The sequence below is a fragment of the Neodiprion pinetum genome, chromosome 4 (genome assembly GCF_021155775.2).
Source record: "Neodiprion pinetum isolate iyNeoPine1 chromosome 4, iyNeoPine1.2, whole genome shotgun sequence".
Lineage (NCBI taxonomy): Eukaryota > Metazoa > Arthropoda > Insecta > Hymenoptera > Diprionidae > Neodiprion > Neodiprion pinetum.
Genome location: NC_060235.2, coordinates 41680334 through 41699669, shown reverse-complemented (window position 1 = coordinate 41699669; position 19336 = coordinate 41680334). Strand labels below are relative to the sequence as shown.

The 19336-nt window shown below is 40.6% G+C and overlaps 2 protein-coding genes and 1 long non-coding RNA gene across 10 annotated transcripts in view; 2 read left to right on the top strand and 1 right to left on the bottom strand.

Moving 5' to 3' along the window:
• Positions 1-19336, top strand: part of LOC124217630 (pleckstrin homology domain-containing family G member 5) — a 168235-nt gene that overhangs the window by 113657 nt on the left and 35242 nt on the right. The window lies entirely within an intron of this gene.
• Positions 7735-9740, bottom strand: LOC124217633 (27 kDa hemolymph glycoprotein-like). Its single transcript, XM_046623522.2, has 4 exons — positions 9571-9740; positions 8804-9265; positions 8251-8416; positions 7735-8141 (listed from the first exon to the last, which is right to left on the bottom strand). The coding sequence occupies exons 1-4, from the start codon at positions 9611-9613 to the stop codon at positions 7988-7990; spliced, it is 825 nt and encodes a 274-aa protein (XP_046479478.1). The 5' UTR covers positions 9614-9740; the 3' UTR covers positions 7735-7987.
• On the top strand, positions 9884-11102 carry LOC124217637 (uncharacterized). The gene is made up of 3 exons (XR_006882874.2): positions 9884-10137; positions 10577-10789; positions 10925-11102. It is a non-coding gene; the product is annotated as an uncharacterized lncRNA (long non-coding RNA).

The window sequence follows — 19336 nt, the reverse complement described above, 5'->3', positions numbered from 1 at the left end:
GAGACCATTTGTTTGATAACCTTCGCCAAACTTTACGATATCTGTCGTATAATTTTCCGTACAACTTATTCAACATTGACAGAAATATTTTAGGACGCATTTTTCATTTTTAGCATTCACGCCATCACGTCTCGAGTAAAATATTACCGTATTTGTTTGAAATAACTAGAATGTTTGACTTTCTGGAACAACGCGCTTAAGAGTAACTACAGGTATACTTCTCAACGAGTGCTGCCTGTCATGTTAACGGAGAAAAAAATGTCAGCGTAGCTGCCGGGAGGAAAAACCCGTCAGAATCGTTCGACTCGCTTCGCGATCGGCGGCGCATTCGACCTTGGACGAAATCGGGGTCGTACTATCGGTGGATTTTGCTGGTCGAGTGAACCCGCGCAGTAATGACGGCCGTTCGTGTATCGAAAGCGAATGAATGATTGCCGTGTCGGAATACGCGGGAGATGAGTGTCGATGAAATTGACGGGAGATTTCGTTGGGGCGAGATTCGCGGGGTCGCCGAATAACCCGGCTGTCGAAAATCGTCCTCTCGCAATCATTGCATTACAGACGTCTCAAATACCAAACTCGCACGGTATGATGTTTGTATTGCATGAAAATGACGGGTGCCGATGGAACTCCAGAACCTGTTACGAGTTCACTCACCCTCGCAATTCATGACAAAGAAATCTCCAGGCCTCACTTCTACTTACAATAAGTATTGAATATCCTCTAACATTTCTATGGATCTGCAAGTGCTCAGAAGCCAGGTTCTCGTGAGTCCTGTGATGGATCTTCTGGTAGCGTCATCGCGTCACTGAGGTGGCGAAGACACATTCTTATGCTTATTTTGCGTTTCCTCTGAATCTGCCATTCCATTTCCGCCAACTTTGGTTGGAATTTTCGTACCTACGCGCTCACAATCTATCACACGGACACGTACGGGTATTGTATTAGTCATAACAACGATCGTCGACCGCTGGAGTAGAGAATGATAACTATCAGACTAATTGTTGAGGGCGAACATTTACACGTGAAGGGTTCAAAAATTCCGGCTCAGGAAGAAGTGGGCCAACACTCAGCCACGAATTTAACGCGAGGGATGAACCCGCTGATTCGAACTACCGTAACGTCGGTGAAATCTTTCTCTCCGATAAGGCGGAAAGAAATCAGAATGCTTTTCATCTCAATCGCCTTGCGCTCGTGAGTCGCGGTACGAGGATATCCACGGTGTGATTCAGGGTCCTGGATGTGGAGTCTGTGGAATGAAACGGCCGGCCTTCCAAGACGTGATAAAATAAATTTATTTATCCGTGAGACTCGCGTTTATTAATATCTCAAAGCTGGCAATGATTGTAACGGATTCGCTGTTCGTCTTATAATCGCGAATTCGCACAAATATAATTTACAATGTATTTTGATGTGAGTTGAAATTATTGTAGGAAACAGGACTAGAACTGAGAAATTATTTTAAAGGATCCTGAATTCGAGTACGGAAAAAAAAGAAATAAAATGCGGTTTCCTCAGAAAAAAAACTATGCATTTTGATCTCGCAATCGCTTTATGGTTGATAATTTATTTTTTCTTCATGTAGAATATACAACACACTGCGATCATTTTCAATGCAAAACCTTGGTGATTTTTCAATCCCCCGACGGCTATGGTATGGTCGATGAATTCCCAAAGCTCAAAATAATCTGTAAAGTTCACAAATGACTATTGATATTCAATTTGTGTTTACCAAATTGACTATTCAATTAATTTCTTAGGCGGTTGAAAAGCCCGGCTTATATTTGTTTCAAGTTATTCATCAAATTTGACCGAAGCGATAACAGATTGACGAACGAGTCAGCCGACAGTGGAATAAGCTTCATACTTAAGCAAAACTTGTTGCTGGCCTTGACAACGCATCGCTGAAATAAAAATGCAAGTAATTGAAAAATCGTGTCAAATTTCGTATTACGCTGCACTTTCATTCCGAGTACTAACGCAGCGACGAGAGAATTAAATCACAAATCTGACCGCTCTGATCTGAAATATTCCGTGTATTCTCATCCATATTTGGCGCAACGGCCCGCGGATTATAGTTGGAAAGACATTTGGGCAGCCGCGACATATCGACGCGCGAGTCTTGTCGCTGGTTCATTCGGTCGGATTCTCTGGCTGACGCGACTCACGGCGGAATTCGCACAACAGCGGGTGCGTTACGAGCACTTGATTTCGCCTCGAAACCGGATTTGCCGACGGATCTGCAGAGCAGAGAACATCCGAGTTATTTGTCGGCTTCCGGTATATTCTCCACCGTCTCTCTCTCTCTCTCTCCTAATCTTTCCAATTGTTGACAATGGTCTCATCCTTATCGAGGGTACTGTCTAGTAACCTAAGTTGCAAGTTACACAGAGCACAAAATGCATGTGTGAGGTTTATTTATAATATACCCAGAGACCGGCATATTACGCCGACTTATATCAAAGTACGGTGGCTTAAAATAGAAGAAAGAAAGCTGTCAGGCACCGCATTGCTAATATCAAATGTAATGAAGCATTCTACGCTGTAATGAATTTTAGTTTATTAGTTGTACGTCAAATATAAAAGAAAGGGAAATAAATAGACAATTTCGAGAAATAGTTGGTGACCATCAAAAAGAAAATTATGCACTTATTTGGGTCATTTTGGTTGAAGAAGTCCATCATAATTTAACAGTACAAAATACCCAATTTATAGTCCCTGCACGTCGCAACCCAACAAACTTGGTTTGATAGTTTAAAAAATACAAGTGGTATGCACAGGTGCATAAGTTGAAAGATGTAAGAGACAATAGTCGAGTAAGAATAAAACAAAATAGTTACATAAAAGCGGACGGTAAAAGTGTATGTAGATAAAATCGAGCGGAACAATTATTTCAAGAATTTGAAGGGACAGTGTTGATGTATCGTATTTATAATTTTAGAATGGTGTGACTTTATTTATTGTTTCAGTTCGTCGTTATTTATTGAATTTGTTACCTGATCAGGATTTGAGTTAATTTCACACACTTTATGATTTCCTGACACCTCCATACACAACTCTCTCCTTCTAAAGTCGTAGGCCTACTACTTTGCCGATCTGCTGATCCGCTGATCCGCTGATCCGTCGGAACTTTGGTTCTTACTTTCGTCTATCAAAATATATACATCGTCACAACGCCTAAATATTTGTACGAAAACCTAAAATATGTTAAGACAGTTCACCATAGGGACTCTAGGCAAAGCAAGCTTTGTCTATACGTACCTCAACACCGTACTGTAATATGCAGCAGCTCATTTACGGTACACGCTCCACAAGTATAGAACAGGTATAATCTGTATGAACACTTAAACATGCCAATAACGGGGATAAAGAAATGCTTGTCCCAAAAACTGCCTGATGTATACAACTCAACTTAACCATCCACGGACACACTATTTCTTGTAAAAATTAATACACAAAAATCTAGGGCAAAAATTGTTTAAAGTATGAAATACCAAATGTCTGTATAATATAAACCTAATATTAGGAGAGCGGGTTGTATGCCCCAAAAAGGCTATCATAAAGTCTTACTGTATACAATCTGTAATAAAGTTCAATTCAATTCAATTCTCTTTCTCTCTCTCCATTGGTTACTTCAATGCGGATCTGACATCTGCAGCTTATGACTCGGTTCACCTCAGTGAATTTTTTGCGTCGCAGGGATATGATATCGTACCAATGCAGCTCACTCATCATACTGCCACCTCTGATACCTGGCTCGATATATGTGCTATTAACGATATTAATCTTCTTGAGTCCTGGGGTCAATCGTCGAGTCCATTTCTCTCAGGGCATGATCTTATATATGCTGCTGTCAGGTATGGTGTGCCCAAGCAAGAGGCGCGTGTTATTCGATACCGGCCGTGGGATCGTGCCGATTTTGATGCTGCTTCTACTGCCTTATCTACGTTTGACTTCTCACAGTTTGCGTTGCTGCTCTCAATGGATGAACGGTTGTCAATTTTCAATAACCTTACGAATAAGGTACTGGATTGTGCTGTTCCTGTCAGGGAATTTACTTTGCGGCGATCATCCGCGCCTTGGCTATCGGTAGATATCAGAAGTCTGATGAAAGAGCGCAATGCCTGTTACCGGTCCTTTAAGAGATCTCGCAGTGTGGAAGTTTTCGCCGAATATGTCGCGTACCGTAGAGATGTGAAGCGTGCTTCAGCAGCCGCCAAGACTACTTACATACAAGAGCGGTTCGATGCTTGTGGTGGTGCGCGATCGTTTTGGCGTGAGATGGAGAACCTTGGTTTTGCCAAGTGTAAAAAACCACCGGCTGCTCTACCTAGTGGGATTACTGTCGATGATCTTAACGAACACTTTTTGTCTAGTACTGTGACTGTGCGGTATGATTGCCCAGTGGTACAGAACCTTGCCGAGAGGCAGATAGAATCCTTCATGTTCTCGCCGATCACGAACAGATGCGTCAACAGCGCGCTGTTAAGTATTACAACTCGTGCATGTGGCCCTGATAACCTTCCGATACAGGCGTTTAAGACATTAAAAGATCTACCGATGCCGCTGATTGTATATTTTCTGAACTCTCTACTCACAACGGCATCGGATCCGTTGTTGTGGAAATCCTCAATTGTCGTGCCTATAGCGAAGGTTCGCGATCCCACTGGCCCGTCAGATTTTAGCCCAATATCGCTTCTCTGCTCGCTCTCTAAAGTGCTCGAACGGATAGTATATGATCAACTCGGGGTGCATCTTGCGCGCGGTAATTATCTCGATCCACGTCAGACTGGATCTCGTGGGGGTATGGGAACGCGATCAGCCGTCTTGCGTTTGGTGGATGACTGTAGGATTGCGATTGATGATCGCACGGTTACTTTGGTGGTGTTTCAGGACTTCTCTGAAGCGTTTGACATGGTAAACCATGCGCTGCTTCTGTCGAAGATGCGAACTTTCGGACTATCTGACAACGTACTTGAGTGGTTCAACTCATACCTATCTGACCGTATGCAAGTGGTTCGCGATTCTAGTGGTACGACCTCGCGGGTACGTCCTCTCCTGACAGGTGTACCGCAAGGCAGTGTTCTCGGACCGTTGCTATTTTCACTTTTCATAAACGATCTCCCCCATTGCGTCTCGCGATGTCGCCATCTGCTTCAGGCACATGATCTTGTGATATATCTCAGTTGCTTGCCGTCTAAAGTGAACGAAACATTAGCCTTAGTTAATGCTGATATTGAGAGTATCTGGTTATGTAGTGTAGAGAACCGTCTTAGACTGAATGTAGATAAAACTAAGGCCATGGTTATTGGCAGCTCTAAATATATAAACGTGGTCTGTGCAACGCAGCTCCCTCCTCTCAGTCTGGGGGGTCATCCTATTGATTGTGTAACCAGATTTTGTTATCTTGGGGTTATAATAGATAGAACACTGTCATGGACGGAACACATTACTGAAGTGAGTAAACGTAGCGCGTCTACTCTATATCGGTTGAGGATGACAACCTATGACGTGGATGTTGCGCTTAAGAGGCGCCTGGTCGCGTCTCTTGTCCTACCGATAAGTGACTACTGTGCAGGAGTGTTCACTAACATTTCCGAAGGCCTAGATAGGAAAATTTCTGTTGCGCTCAACAATTGTGTGCGCTATGTTTTTCGTCAAACGCGGTTTGTGCACATATCTGACTTTCGACGAAGGCTCGGCTGGCTCACCATGCGCGATCGCCGATTGTACATTATTGGTTGCATTTTCTATAAGGCCATACATGAAGGGCTTGCTGGCCTATTCGACTGTTTTAAGCCAAGTCAGTATGCATCACGTCGTCGTGACCCGTCGCGAACTGACACTCTTGTCCTACCGTCGGCTCGTACGGTGACGTATCAAAAGTCTTTCGCGTATGTTGGCGTTAACTTTTGGAACTCTTTGCCTCCGTCAATCACATCAGCGTCCACTTTGCCGGTGTTTCGTATTGGCCTGCTAGAATATCTGCGAGCGAAAGAGGCTGAGCATGTGCAGCGAGGGTGATGTTTGTGAAATTATTGAAATCGACAGATGTATTGTACGATGTATGCTGTATGATGTCTGATGAATGTTGTACGATGTATTATGCGCGCAGAATGTAGCTGCCCTCTTTGTATGTACGCTTTTCATTCGGTTTGTGTCTATTTCTATTTCTATTTTTATTCATATTTTATTTCAGTTTTTGTATTATTCTATATTACATTATTTTGGTATTGTTAACTAACCGCCATATTATGTATTGTACGTATGTATAATTTTTTTTTTTTTTAATTTATTTCTATACATACATACATACATACATATATATATATATGTGTGTGTGTGTGTGTGTGTGTGCCTATGGTTGCTAGGGGGTATTACACCGCGATCAAATAAATACTCTCTCTCTCTCTCTCTCTCTCTATCTCTCTCCCTCCCCCTTGATGATACTCGCTCGGCCGCCGAATATTTTCCACCTTCTTTCTCTCAAGTTACCCCGGGAATTTTTTTACCGACCCCTCGATCCAGAATGAGCGATTCACAATCGCCTCCAAGATTGCGGTTTTGAAATTATACTCTGTTAGAAGAGTCTAGTATTCATAGTTTCGTATTCATATCTTTTCACTTATCATATCTTGTGTCTAGTTTTTTAGACTGAATTCGAAATACTTGCTTTCATGTAGGGACCATATTCAAATGTATGAAATGAAATGTTTCATTCTATACGTCTCGAATTGTATTCTTACTACCAAGATTCGGTCATCAGAATTTAAAGCTACTCTTTGAAAAGACTTCAACTATTTATATCGAAACTTTTACCAAACACGAATACACACGCTTATACGAAATGTATCTCGTTTAGTCGTTTGTTTCACACGATTCATTTCTCCGTCTGCACTCCGATTCGTACGCCATGTACGCATACTTGTCTGTACCTACTATGTTTTACACGGTTTCTTTTTGTTTTTTCTCTCTTCCTATATCACGCATCGGTCTGCAAGACAGCGAATATACCTATGTATAGTATATAATATTGACCCGAGGCTTCATCGAGGGTGTAAAATATCGACCTTTTCGCGATTTGCGAGTTTTCGATATTTGCCAAGGAATACAAAAAAGGCGGGTATCAATATCGAGTCTGCGTGAATAGTCTTACCAGGGTTAAGAACTAGAAGTTGGGCCGTTCAGCCGGCTCAGATTCCGAAGGTGAATCTGCGACTGGACGTGCGGAGAATTCTCTCCAGCTTCGAAAAGCGCAAGATATTCACGTCAGGCGATTCGCATCTGGTGCATTTCATGCAAACTGTAGTCGACATTGAGGCTTTCACCGATTTTCTTATAGATAATTTTTCCTCGATTTTCATAATAAATTGTTCGCTGCTTGTGAAATTTTCTTATGTTTAATACCTATTCACTGTATCATGTTGATTTTAATTGACATTCGACTCAACGTGAAATGGAAAATTAGCTCTAGAATTCAGAGTCAGCCCCATCCGTTTTATGGCCTATCAATTTACGGATCGTTTTTCAATGAGGGATGTGAACTTTACGTCATAAACTATACCAAGGAATTCAAATGACAAAATTCCGTCGAAGAGACACGTCACGTCGGTTTTAACTCACTGCTTCTCATCTGGGTTATTCCTGCTTTCTCGGTCGTAACGCGCAGCCTGCTCTTCGTCTCAAAATGATCAAGGGATGTTTCAGGGTAAGATTCATGGCGAATATCGATCGTCAGAAAATAATTGATATTTATCATACATTATTCGTTGAGGTCCTATCGTATATATATATATATATATATATATTGATATATATACCTTTACATACACATAGACGGTTTGATAAAGTATTCCACAAGATTCCAAGCCCATCGATCAAAATATCATTTCACGTGTTCTGCATACTGCACTAAATCTACATTAAAAATCTTGCGAAATGGGGAAGGTCCCACCTTCCTCCTACAGCCTTTGCAGTCATCTTATCCTCAGGCCGCAGAGGATGCTTCGGCATTGAGTATGTTTTCACAGCCTGCTGCTTTTTCGATAGCATCATATACAGAAGTCGTCACACTGGCAGGTTCCGGTTGTTCGCATCCACTCAATCTTTCGACCGCGCAGATTTTGGCCGTCCGAATACTTCTGTTGGTCGATTTATGATAATGATAAGTCATTTTTGAGCAAAACTTTCACTGCAGCATATGCTACTGGAGTATAGTATAACGGCAATAATTTTTCATCTTTCACTTACTTGCATTCGTTCAGGCTTGGATAGGATCTTTCATAAGACCATGGAGCATCAGCAATCCGGACGCCGTCGGTGAGGACGGTGGAATTATCGCGGGGCGGCATTTGTACCGAACATTCTCTCCGAGGAAGGTTAGCGATACACTCAAATCCACGAGCCGTGTAAAATGCTTGGACAAAAAAAGAGAACGTTACATAAATTTACAACAGGTTAAACAATTCGAAAACGTTGAAACCTGGTGGATTTGCATAATCGTTTTTCGCCTTCTCAATTTTCATATCTAAACCTTCGGTGGCGTATCTTCAAGATTCATTCCGCATCCACGGGAACGAATTTCACGGAGCCGTAGGTTCGGAACCAACCAAGAAGTGGTATTTTTCATGTACATTTTTACATTTTTCGGTTTCCAAGACGGTAGTAGTGTCGGTTTATTGCTAGATTAATACACACTATAGCGAGCAGTTTAGTTTCATAACTACGTGCATATGTTTGTGAGGGTATTTCGATATCCACGAAAAAGATCCATGCATACTATATGTGTAGTAAATAAACTTACAAATAAGGTTACTTCCGTTGTTCCCGCAGACGGAATCCGCAGCTGCAAATCTCATGTTGTACATGATGTTGGCAGTTGCGCTTTCCGCTTCGTCCAGACAAGGTCTGACTGAATTTAGAGCTAGCTTCGTCGAGTTCAACACAGTAATAAACGTGTTACAAAGTCTCGGTATCTGTTCCTGCGCGTTCCATGATTCTGAGCCGACAAGCTGAACCTGATTCACAGTGTCGATGATCAAGGAATCTATCGAATTTTGCAGGCTCAGCAGGCTTTCCTTCGCATCGTCGAATGCCTTTGGTCCACCATTCTTCTTGCACTTGTCGATTACGGCTTGCTTGACGGCCTCATCATAATTATTCAAATGGTTTAAACGAAGAGCTCTCAGCATGTCGATGTACGTTCCGAAAAGCATCTCTGGATTTTGTGTATTTTTCGGTTCATCAGCCTCGGAACATAAGATTCCTGTAACAGAGGAAAGCGTATAGGAACGAAAGCAAAACATGGTCTACGAAATGAAAGTGAATCACAGGTGAAGGTGAAACAACAACCAAATATTGGAACGGCTTATTTTACTAGCTAGTAAAAAATCACGAAGTGTTGTCAACTTGAACTTAAATAGTATTCAACAGATTAGATGCTAGAACCGTCAGTCACTTGATTCTGAGATGCTCAAAACTATATCGCACAGTTATACGTCGAAGTTGCGGCTAAATTCGATCGAGTTTAAGTCTACTTGTCTTGCCGTATAGTTTCACAAGTTGGCTTACCAGCAATCAGGTGAACGAATAAAAATGCAACGAAAATCTTCATTGTGACAACCAGAAGTAAGACTCTTGACTACGCCTCACGAATTCAGTACTGAAACTCACGTCGTTACGAATCTTAATAACCGAGACCAACTTCTACTGTGGTCGAACTGTAGTCAATAACGAACTTTGAATTGAAGAGTAACCAGCTTTTATACGCACACGCTAATCGTATAATCCACACAGACGTCAAGATATCCAAACCTGACGGCTAGCAGTTTCAACGAAGATACAGCTTTGACCTGTGCTATTATCAAAGTACAGGGCATCGGATTAACAGCCAAGTCAATGTTCGTTTGATCTCCGGCAACATCACCCGATGTGGCCAAAGTTCTTTCTCGTACATTCGAATTAAAACGTTTTCTGTCTTATCGCTACACGTAAACTATACGTAAAATATGCAGTTAGTGTCGGCGGTGCGTGTTTTACGAAATGTCAGACTTGTGGATTGCGAATCACAGAGACGCAGAATCGTGTGACTCCACCACATTTTACGTGAAATGCATGTACTCGTGTTCTTCGATCGAGGTATTATAAGATTATTTGAAAATTAAAAATTATTCGAAATCAATATCAAAAATCTTTTATAAACTATGAGTAGTAGAGTGAAAACTTTAATTCATTTATAAATATATCCACGCATGAGCCGTCATTGGGTTTAAAATTCATTCGATCATCCATTCCACAATTCATTCATTCCAGGTGTATATGGTTTAAAACAGTGTATACGGTTAAAACTGGTGGATATGCTTGAGATTATAAATAATTGTCAATAACCGTCTTTCGTCAAGGCACTATATTTGTTTATTGCACTTTTATTATTTCTCGTTCTATATCGTCTCGTTTTAAATTTGGGCTTGGGTTTCGGAGTGTTTAAGTTTTAATTTAATAGGTATGTCCTCGTAGTTTAGATTTACTTTATTATTTTTAATTGGTCGATTTTGGATCGATTACGATTTCTTTTCAGAGAGGAAAACCTCCGCACCTTCTTCCTCCTGGAGAGACGTAGACCAAGTCACCTAATTTTCTCGTTAAATTTGCGACCAGGTGCCCCACTCCCTGGGTCTCACCTCATCCGATCGTGCCGTGTACAATGAGCGGTTATATTTGAATCATTACAAGCTTAACACTTAAGCAAAACTTGTTGCTGGCCTTGACAACGCATCGCTGAAATAAAAATGTAAGTAATTGAAAAATCGTGTCAAGTTTCGTATAACGCTGCAGTTTTATTCCGTGTACTAACGCAGCGAAGAGAGAATTAAATTCTTTCCCCACCGCTAATTCGTTATTAAACTTTGCAAACTTTGGCCATCAGATTCGTGTCGGGATGGTTTTTAGCTAATAACGGGTTTATCGGTGAGAAAGGAAGGGGAACAACGGCAAAAAACTGTTTCACAAATCTGACCGCGACATATCGACGCGCGAGTCTTGTCGCGGGTTCATTCGGTCGGATTCTCTGGCTGACGCGACTGACGGCGGAATTCGCACAACAGCGGGTGCGTTACGAGCACTTGATTTCGCCTCGAAACCGGATTTGTATATGTAGATTTGATAAAGTATATGTGCAAAAATCCGAGTAGTAGAAGTTTTCCACATTTTCCAAAAATCCAACTTTTGCCAACCTGCATTGTCCCGAGTTTAGACCCGGTGATGGATAACTCCACGGTTCGCCAATTTCGTCAACAGTACGAACGGCAGCCGAATCGCCTGGACTGGAAATTCCTGCGACACAAGAACTTACGGCTGTATTTTTTTTGAGTAAGCAATCAAAGCCACGCGCCCTCCAAAATGCTGAAAAAAACCAAAAAAAAAACGCTGTAAATATCTAAGTACGGGTGAATCCAAGTGAATCCAAAGTGAATAAATATGTAAATAGCAAATGACCTGAGAATATTTCGATCATATCTCAGCAAAACACAAGAATTTTTCTTTTTTTTTTTTTCCTCACTTGCAACAGACATTGAATACACTCGCACAAGGCACGACGTCCATCGTTCTCGCACATATAGTTCAAAATATTAATTCGTGAAAGAAGAACGTGACATCTTGACCGAGGTCAAATTTTCCGTTAATAGGGCATTGGAATTTTGGTTGCATGAATTATACGGAGCATTGTTTACCAACAGATTCAATCATTGTTTTAATAATTTAATCATTTATTTAGCCTTAGTAACCAGTTCGATTTTATGACCAAGCTGCTTCTGACCATTCTGCAAGCCCAATGTAGGGTTCTGTGTAAATATCATTCCAATTCCGTAATGTATATAATTTTTGTCTTCGTTTAATGAATTGAAAATTTCAGTGTAATTAATACGTTAGAATTGAAGGATATTTGTTTGTTCGATTGTATGTGATAGTTTCTGGTTCTGCATTACGAAGGCTAAATAAATGAGAAAATGATCGAAACAATTGGAAAATCGGACTCTGTTGGAAAAAAATGCTTCTCGAAATTCACACATCCGAATTTCCGGTGTCGTATCAATGAAAAATTTCACCTCGGTCGAGATGCCACGTTCTTCTTTCACTATTCAAGATGTCACGTTCTTCCGTACTGCCATCGAACTGTGGCAAAGGATGATCGTCGAGTAAAACTGTTCGTTAAAATAACTGGATCACCGATCCACTTTTTGGCTTGAAACTGAAATCTCACAGAAGCGAAGCTCGTGCGGTTCTTTAATTTTATGATCGGATAGATTGATGAATAAGTTCGCGTGAGCTTATTTGAATCGAACAACTCACCAACAGCCATAACGAATACCAATGCACCCAGGAACTTCATTTTGAAGAATATAGGTGAATACCTTTACAACTTTAACCGCATGAAACGGGCTGCGTAGTTTACGCAATTAGACGTAAGAATTTTGATCACCGTGTTTGCGATTCGCTTTTTCGTCGGTCAAACTCCAGCGGATGAATAACTCTGAATTCCATAGCGACTGGAGAATTTGCGTACTTTGGTTTATCGTGAAGCAAGTGACCCGGGTCTTTGAACAGTGATAAAACAGGTCTATGATGAACTATAATTTAACTATAGCAAAACACTTTACCGATTGCTGATCCTGCGGTTGCCAGTAGAGGAAAAAACCTTTAAGCATTAATCAGTATTATAAATTCAAGGAAGTATTATACATATAGCTCAGTGATATTAAACGCTAAACCTGATTGCGTGGAATCGCGATTAACGCTGTACATTGAGCTTGGAATATTTTTTGAATTATTGCACGTATTATATTATCATTGCTCGAATTCGAAGAAATAAGTATTAGTCGCTCACGCTTCTGTTACGCTATGAATGTTTTGAACAAATATTCATAACAGCAATGACTGGTTCGTGGAGAGTGAATGATTGTTTATAAACAGTGAATTGTGCCTTTATGGTTTATTCATATTGTTACAAAGGATGAAACCTCTTATGGCTTTAAAAAGAATAAGGTTGCTGCGTCAACCAACATTATTGTAAAAACAGTCTTGTTTCAGACTTTAAACTAGAAACACGTTCTCTGCTATCAAAGCTTTTCCATAAAATTTTATTTGCGCCTTCAATTTGACTCACTAAAAAAGCTCGCGAATCCATATTTATTTTGAAACGTCTTAAAACGTTACAATATGCTAGCTACATGTCTGCCAATTGTAGATTTATTATTGTTTTTACGTCAAACAGCTGCATTAGAATATTCACAATTGAGTAATTGGATAAAGTTTGATTGTCAGTACCAAAATCTGGTGACAAAAAACATTAGCAGTCAGGATCCGTACTTTGGCCATATTCGGACAAGCAGCCCCGAGAAATTGGTCACACAATTATATTGCATTATGGTTACTGTTGAAATCACTCTTCACATTGTCACCGCCATCGCGTCCGACACCATTGGCCTCTACAGTCGCTGATGTATGTGTATTCGGTAAGTTTTTACAGCCTGTTATTTCTTGGTAATAATTGACGATGTCGTTGACAACCTTGAAGGATGGCGGCTCGCAACTTTGCAACTGCTGAAGAGCACAGGCATGAATTGAATCCGTGTGACTGTTCAATGAATACTACGAAATTCTGTAATAGGACGGTTGAACTATTACCGAAATCAAGGTACTCAGCACTTTCGTTCAGTAAATCATGGGAGGCAGTTGAGTTGAACTTTCAATCACCGTCCGTGTTTCACTGTCTCTTTGATTAAAGTACAGTGTCCGAGTGATTGCAAATTCAGAAGCAGCCGGTTACCTACTATATGTTGCTGTTCGTCATCGAGAAAGTGATCCGTGACCGTAGGTCAGTGATAGTTAAACTTGTTGATCGAAAACAGTTCTGTTATTGAATTACAGGCTACCGAGAACTGACACAACGCAGGAAAATGGTAAAGCTTTGGATCCGACGATATTCGCAGAAGAGGACAATTATCAGGATAAAATTTTTATCCTCATCTCCCCGACGTTGTTACGATTTTGCAGCTCGAGATGTTGACGGTTCTGAACCATTTACTCTGGTTATTTTCAGATTTTCCTTTTCATGAAACTGTCAATTTTCGTAACAATCTTCGATCATCCATAGTTACCTCTGGTTCTATCCATGAAAAAAGACAGTCGGTCAACGATGACGAAAAATTCACAGGCTTCATTTATCTCAGAGAGCGACGTGCCGCGTGAATGGAGACAAATAACAGTGAAGATCCCCTTGTCAAAAATCCGTGAGACTCGTCGGGCTCACTCGGTGATCGGTGACTGATTTGACCCTGGACCACGGTCTTACATACAGGTCTTGCGACTCTGAGTTTCGACGTGGGCCTCTTAACGTGTCAAGCCGCTAGCGTCGCTGCGATCGAGGGATGCCCGGTGCGACAAGGATGACGATAGTCGCGCTCACGGTCTTCAAAGGCTTATTCAAACATTGTAGGTTATGTTGATGCATCCCTCGATCGCAGCTCCATCTGGATTTTTCTTCAACAGAGGAGCCACTCTCTACCATTGGAATTCTATTGAGTCGCAAGACCTGTATGTAAGACCGTGCCCTGGACGAAACGTGGGTCATAATTTCAGTGAACTTTGGTGGGATAGTCAAGAGCGCCGAATGTGGCAACTCGATCTTCAAGAGAGAATTAATGATTGCCGTGTCGGAATACGCGGGAAAAAGGTATCGGTAAAATTGATTGGAGGTTTCGTTGGAACGAGATTCGCAGGGTCGCCAAATAATCCGAAAAAGATGGCAGACCGCTGCGCTGGAGTGAGGAATAATAAATTTCAGACGAATTATTGCGGCGAAACATTTTCCCGTGCAGGGTTCAAATGTTGTGGGTTTGGAAAGAAGGGGCCAATGCTCAGCCGCGAAATGAACACGAGGGTCAGTCCGGGTGATTCAAACCGCCGTAACTTGGGTGAAATCTCTCTATCTCTTTCTCGCGAACAAGCCAGAAAGGAGTTTTGCTTTTCCTCTCAATTGCTTTTCGCTCACGAGCTACGATAAGCCTGTATCTCTGGTGTGATTGAGGTTCCCGGATGTGGAGCTCGCAGGATGAAACACCCGGCCGCCTGGGACGAGATAAAACATTTATTCACCCCTGGGACTCGAGTTCATTCAACAAACGGTTCAGAGCTGGTCACGCGTCACGGGCTGATGTTGATAAGCGAGCGAATATGCCGTCAAATTCTACGAATCAAATGTTCCACTGCACTGGGCTTCTAGGAACAAGTTATCGGGGACTGCGATTAATGGAGTTAGCAAATCACGTAAGAGTGAAACTAAACTTCTACTTGTTATTCCATACATCCGTCATCCGGTTAATTTGTTTTCGATCGATTCGAATGCTTGTGTTCGAAAGTAACCGTGGAACTTGCCGTAAAAAATTGGTTGCTTGGTCCTTGAATACGTGTACCAATTATTAATTATTAACTCATACAGTGCCGACTCATCATAAATTAGAGCCTTCGGCATTTGGAAATATTAGGAAAATACAAGTGCGTAAGTTCCTGTGAAGGTCTCTCGAGGACGCGATCAGACTAAGAACGATGCAGCAGAGCTTGCGAGCTCTGTTCTTTTTTATTTCGGACAATGTTGATGAGTTTCCTTGAGCTTGTTTCTATACCCCGACCTTCCAATCTTCTTTTCACTTCGGTAAGTGCCCATCTCACTCTATCCGTCTCCCGCTAGATCTATAAACACTATGTATAATGAAGTTGGATACTTATGATTATAACCCGAGGCATTCGATAGCCGTGCCCTCGAAAGCTTCTATCCCGCGAAATTAACGAGCCAAGTCTCTATTCATGTTGCATCCCGAATTATCCAAAGGTATCCATCTCTTGTCATCATTGTTTGTTCCTAAATTGATAGTCACCGTCAGTAATTCTGAGGTGTCGAATCATTCGTGAACCGGCAATATAGTCCAACGCAATTTGCAACTAATCGCCAAACACGCCTAGAAAATGTTCACCCTCAAAGTTTACTTTCAAGTTAAAAGGCGAAAAGTAACTTTAGAGGGCGATGAATTTTAATGCAGAGAATAGATCGAAGAGAAAAATTCTACAACTTCTATTTCTCACTTTACATTGATTCGTTAGAATATTTACACTGTATAGCTGCTGAAAATGCGCAGGCAGTAAAGATTAGTTGGATAAAAATGACAATATGTCCTGGTTACAGGCTATTAGAGGAATCGGATTGAAGGCCTTGTGAAATCACCGGGTTCCATATTACTTCAGCATATCTAGATCGCTTGGTTTTCCGTAACTGGTGCTGACGCCTGTGCCTGAAGTAAACTATCGCAGCCGATTTCTGTCTTGGTGAAATTCAGAATATCAGTCGTTACGTGCAAAGGTGTTTTTTGCTCGCAACTTTTCAGCTGTCTTAGAATGCAGACTCGGAATGACTCGAACTTCCTGTTGAATGAGTGAAACATCAATCTATGATTACAAACTTAAGTAGTTGTTACGTGTTAAATATGTTAAAATATATGATCATCGTTTCTGAAGATTTGAGGTTTTCTCACCTGCATTCTTCTACATCCGAATTCACCAATCTACGATTTCTCCATACTTGACCAAACGAATCAACGGTCTCGCTTCGAGCTGAATCACAATTTCTTACAGCCTTTGAATCCTGGAGTAAACACTCAAAGCCACCGGTACTCCAAAATGCTACAACGACGTGAAACGCTGTATATACAGACTTACGTATGATTGAATCGATTCCAATCGTGTTTCCATCGACAAATTGGAAGGAAATTCTATCCTCTTGGCACTTTTACCCGGACTTTATTTAGTCACACGCACTGCATGAATACAATAGTAGTTGTTAAGTAAAAGATTCAATTATTGCGATTAGTAAATTGACTTACACATTATACGACTTCCATTATTTTCGAAAACATGATTCATGATAGAAATTGCACTGTTACGGATTTTTTCAACCCTCTGCAATTCCTCTTGTGCCAAGCAAGGTTTGACCGAATCGACAAAGAAAAGAATTCATGGCAGCGATGAGAATTTATATTGAAGATTGCTGCGCAGATAGCTGACGTTGCGGAGTATTATGGGTAACAGTGTACATTGATTACCGAACGTCCGATATTGGAAAGACAAGAATTTCTTTACGCAAAAATCAGCCTGACCTCGAATAATCGATCGATAGTAGTGTTGATGAATAGTTAAGTGTATTATCAGAATGATATTACAAACAACTTGAGTTATATTCAAATTTATTGACGCATAATTTTAAAACTTCTTCTTCGAACAACATTGAGGCATGTTTTTAAAAGCATGAACAAGTTATCAAGTTGTTTGATAAAAACAAACAAAGTCCATTAAAAAATCGACTCTTCCAGCGCTTCAAAATACTCATAAAATAAATATTATCTATTATATCTATTCGTTATTTATCGCATATCAGTTGTGCTTTGGTGCAAATCTGATGGGCTTGTATCAAAAAATAGACGAAGGCAAATATATCTGTGTCGTATTGCATAGGTTCATAAGTTAAGTTCCGTGCAATTACGCATAGAGTAAAATTTTTTTTTCAATAGAACGTAAAATGCTGGTATCAAGAAACGACTGTTCAATTTTTGGATAGCAACTCTCGCTCAAGACGTTCAATGTTGTGAAATTTTCGAAGACTTGAAGCGTAACGAATGAACGGACTTTTTGTCCCCCCCCCCCATTATTTTTTCATTCGCAATTTATTCGAATTTCCCGGTTTTTCACCCCGGCCTCCAATCTTCGCTTCTTGGCCTTGCCTGTCTCACTCTAATCGATCTTTCGCGAGATAAACGATCAAGTTGAATCATGATTATTATTATTATGATCTCTGACATTGAAAGCTCCTATCCCTGTGGGAAATTAATGATACGGATCACTATTTGCGGTTCGTCTGGCATTATCGAGAGTGGTCCTTGTATCTTGTACTCGTTGTTTGTACCTCAACTGATTATTGCCAGCGGGAATACTCAGGAGTCGGATCATCCAGTGAAATGTCTAAGAAAAAAGCGTCATTATTTTGAGGGGAAATAAAGAGTTAAATTTCTTAGACCTGTGTTATCAGAAAAAAAATTGTTACACACAGCTTTTGATCCTTTCTTTGAATAGATTTAATAAGACAATAGAAGGAATCAGATTAAAAGCTCGCACTTGTTTCATGAACGTTCGAGGTTACTGTTTCTCCAAAATTTTGCGCAAAATCAAAGTCAAGGTGTCTGAAGTCACTCTCCCCAAGATATTCATGTAGGTTAGCACTACGAATCCTTCATTATTAGTTAAAAGTTGTGCTTGAGCCCAGCTGGAGTTTGAGATTCCTGTTACAGTAATTCGCGTGATCAATTTTCAGAAAAGAAACAATCGCTTATGGAAACAGATGAGTCACTGGTTAAAAAAAAAAACAGCAAACTAGCCTTTGGACCTGAAATTAGAATCTCAAGACGACATTCATTCAGATTTTTTACTGTCTCAAATTTCATTACATGATACATAATTGCGTTGAAGTTTATTGTCAGGTACGATAGATCACCAGTAACGAAAGTAATGAAAAGAGTAGGTAGAATCTTCATTCTGGATAAATTCGGTGAAAGTGACCGTAACTCTTCCCATGAATTACGTGTTGCATTTTACGTTGTTTGATATTACAATTTTCAATCACCGCGTTCCTGCTTCAATTCTTCTTTGGTCCAACTCTCGTGAATAATTCACTTCAAATTCAGTAATGGCTTGCTATTTATATAGATTGTAATTGATCGTCGAACGTGGATCGGGTCTGTGACAATGATAATGAAAATTGTTGATGGAGAATAATTTGATTGTAACAACCCGATAATTTTCCGGCTGACGTCATCGACAGTAATCTATACTGAGAACTTGAAGCATACCACTATACCATGTAAAACGAAAATTATCAGACAAAGAGGTCTGCAGCTGTATAACCGAACTTGCATAGTTAGAATTGATTGAGGATTGATGATACATTTTAAGAATATTATCCATTTAATACAAATTACAATCATGTTAATAAATAAGCGAACGAAAACGTCGTCAAACTCTACGAATCAAATGTCCCACCGCACTGCATTTCCAGGAACAAGTTATCGGGAACTTTGATTAAAGTAGTGGAAGCAACGTCAACGCCCTTTGATGATGCGAATCATCGGTCGTACGTGATGCGTGATGAAATTTTATTAGTCTCTTAGATTATCACAGTGCAAATCGTACGATAAGACAATATTTTAAAGTTTATGCTCTGGCGTGGTCGTCGTTACAG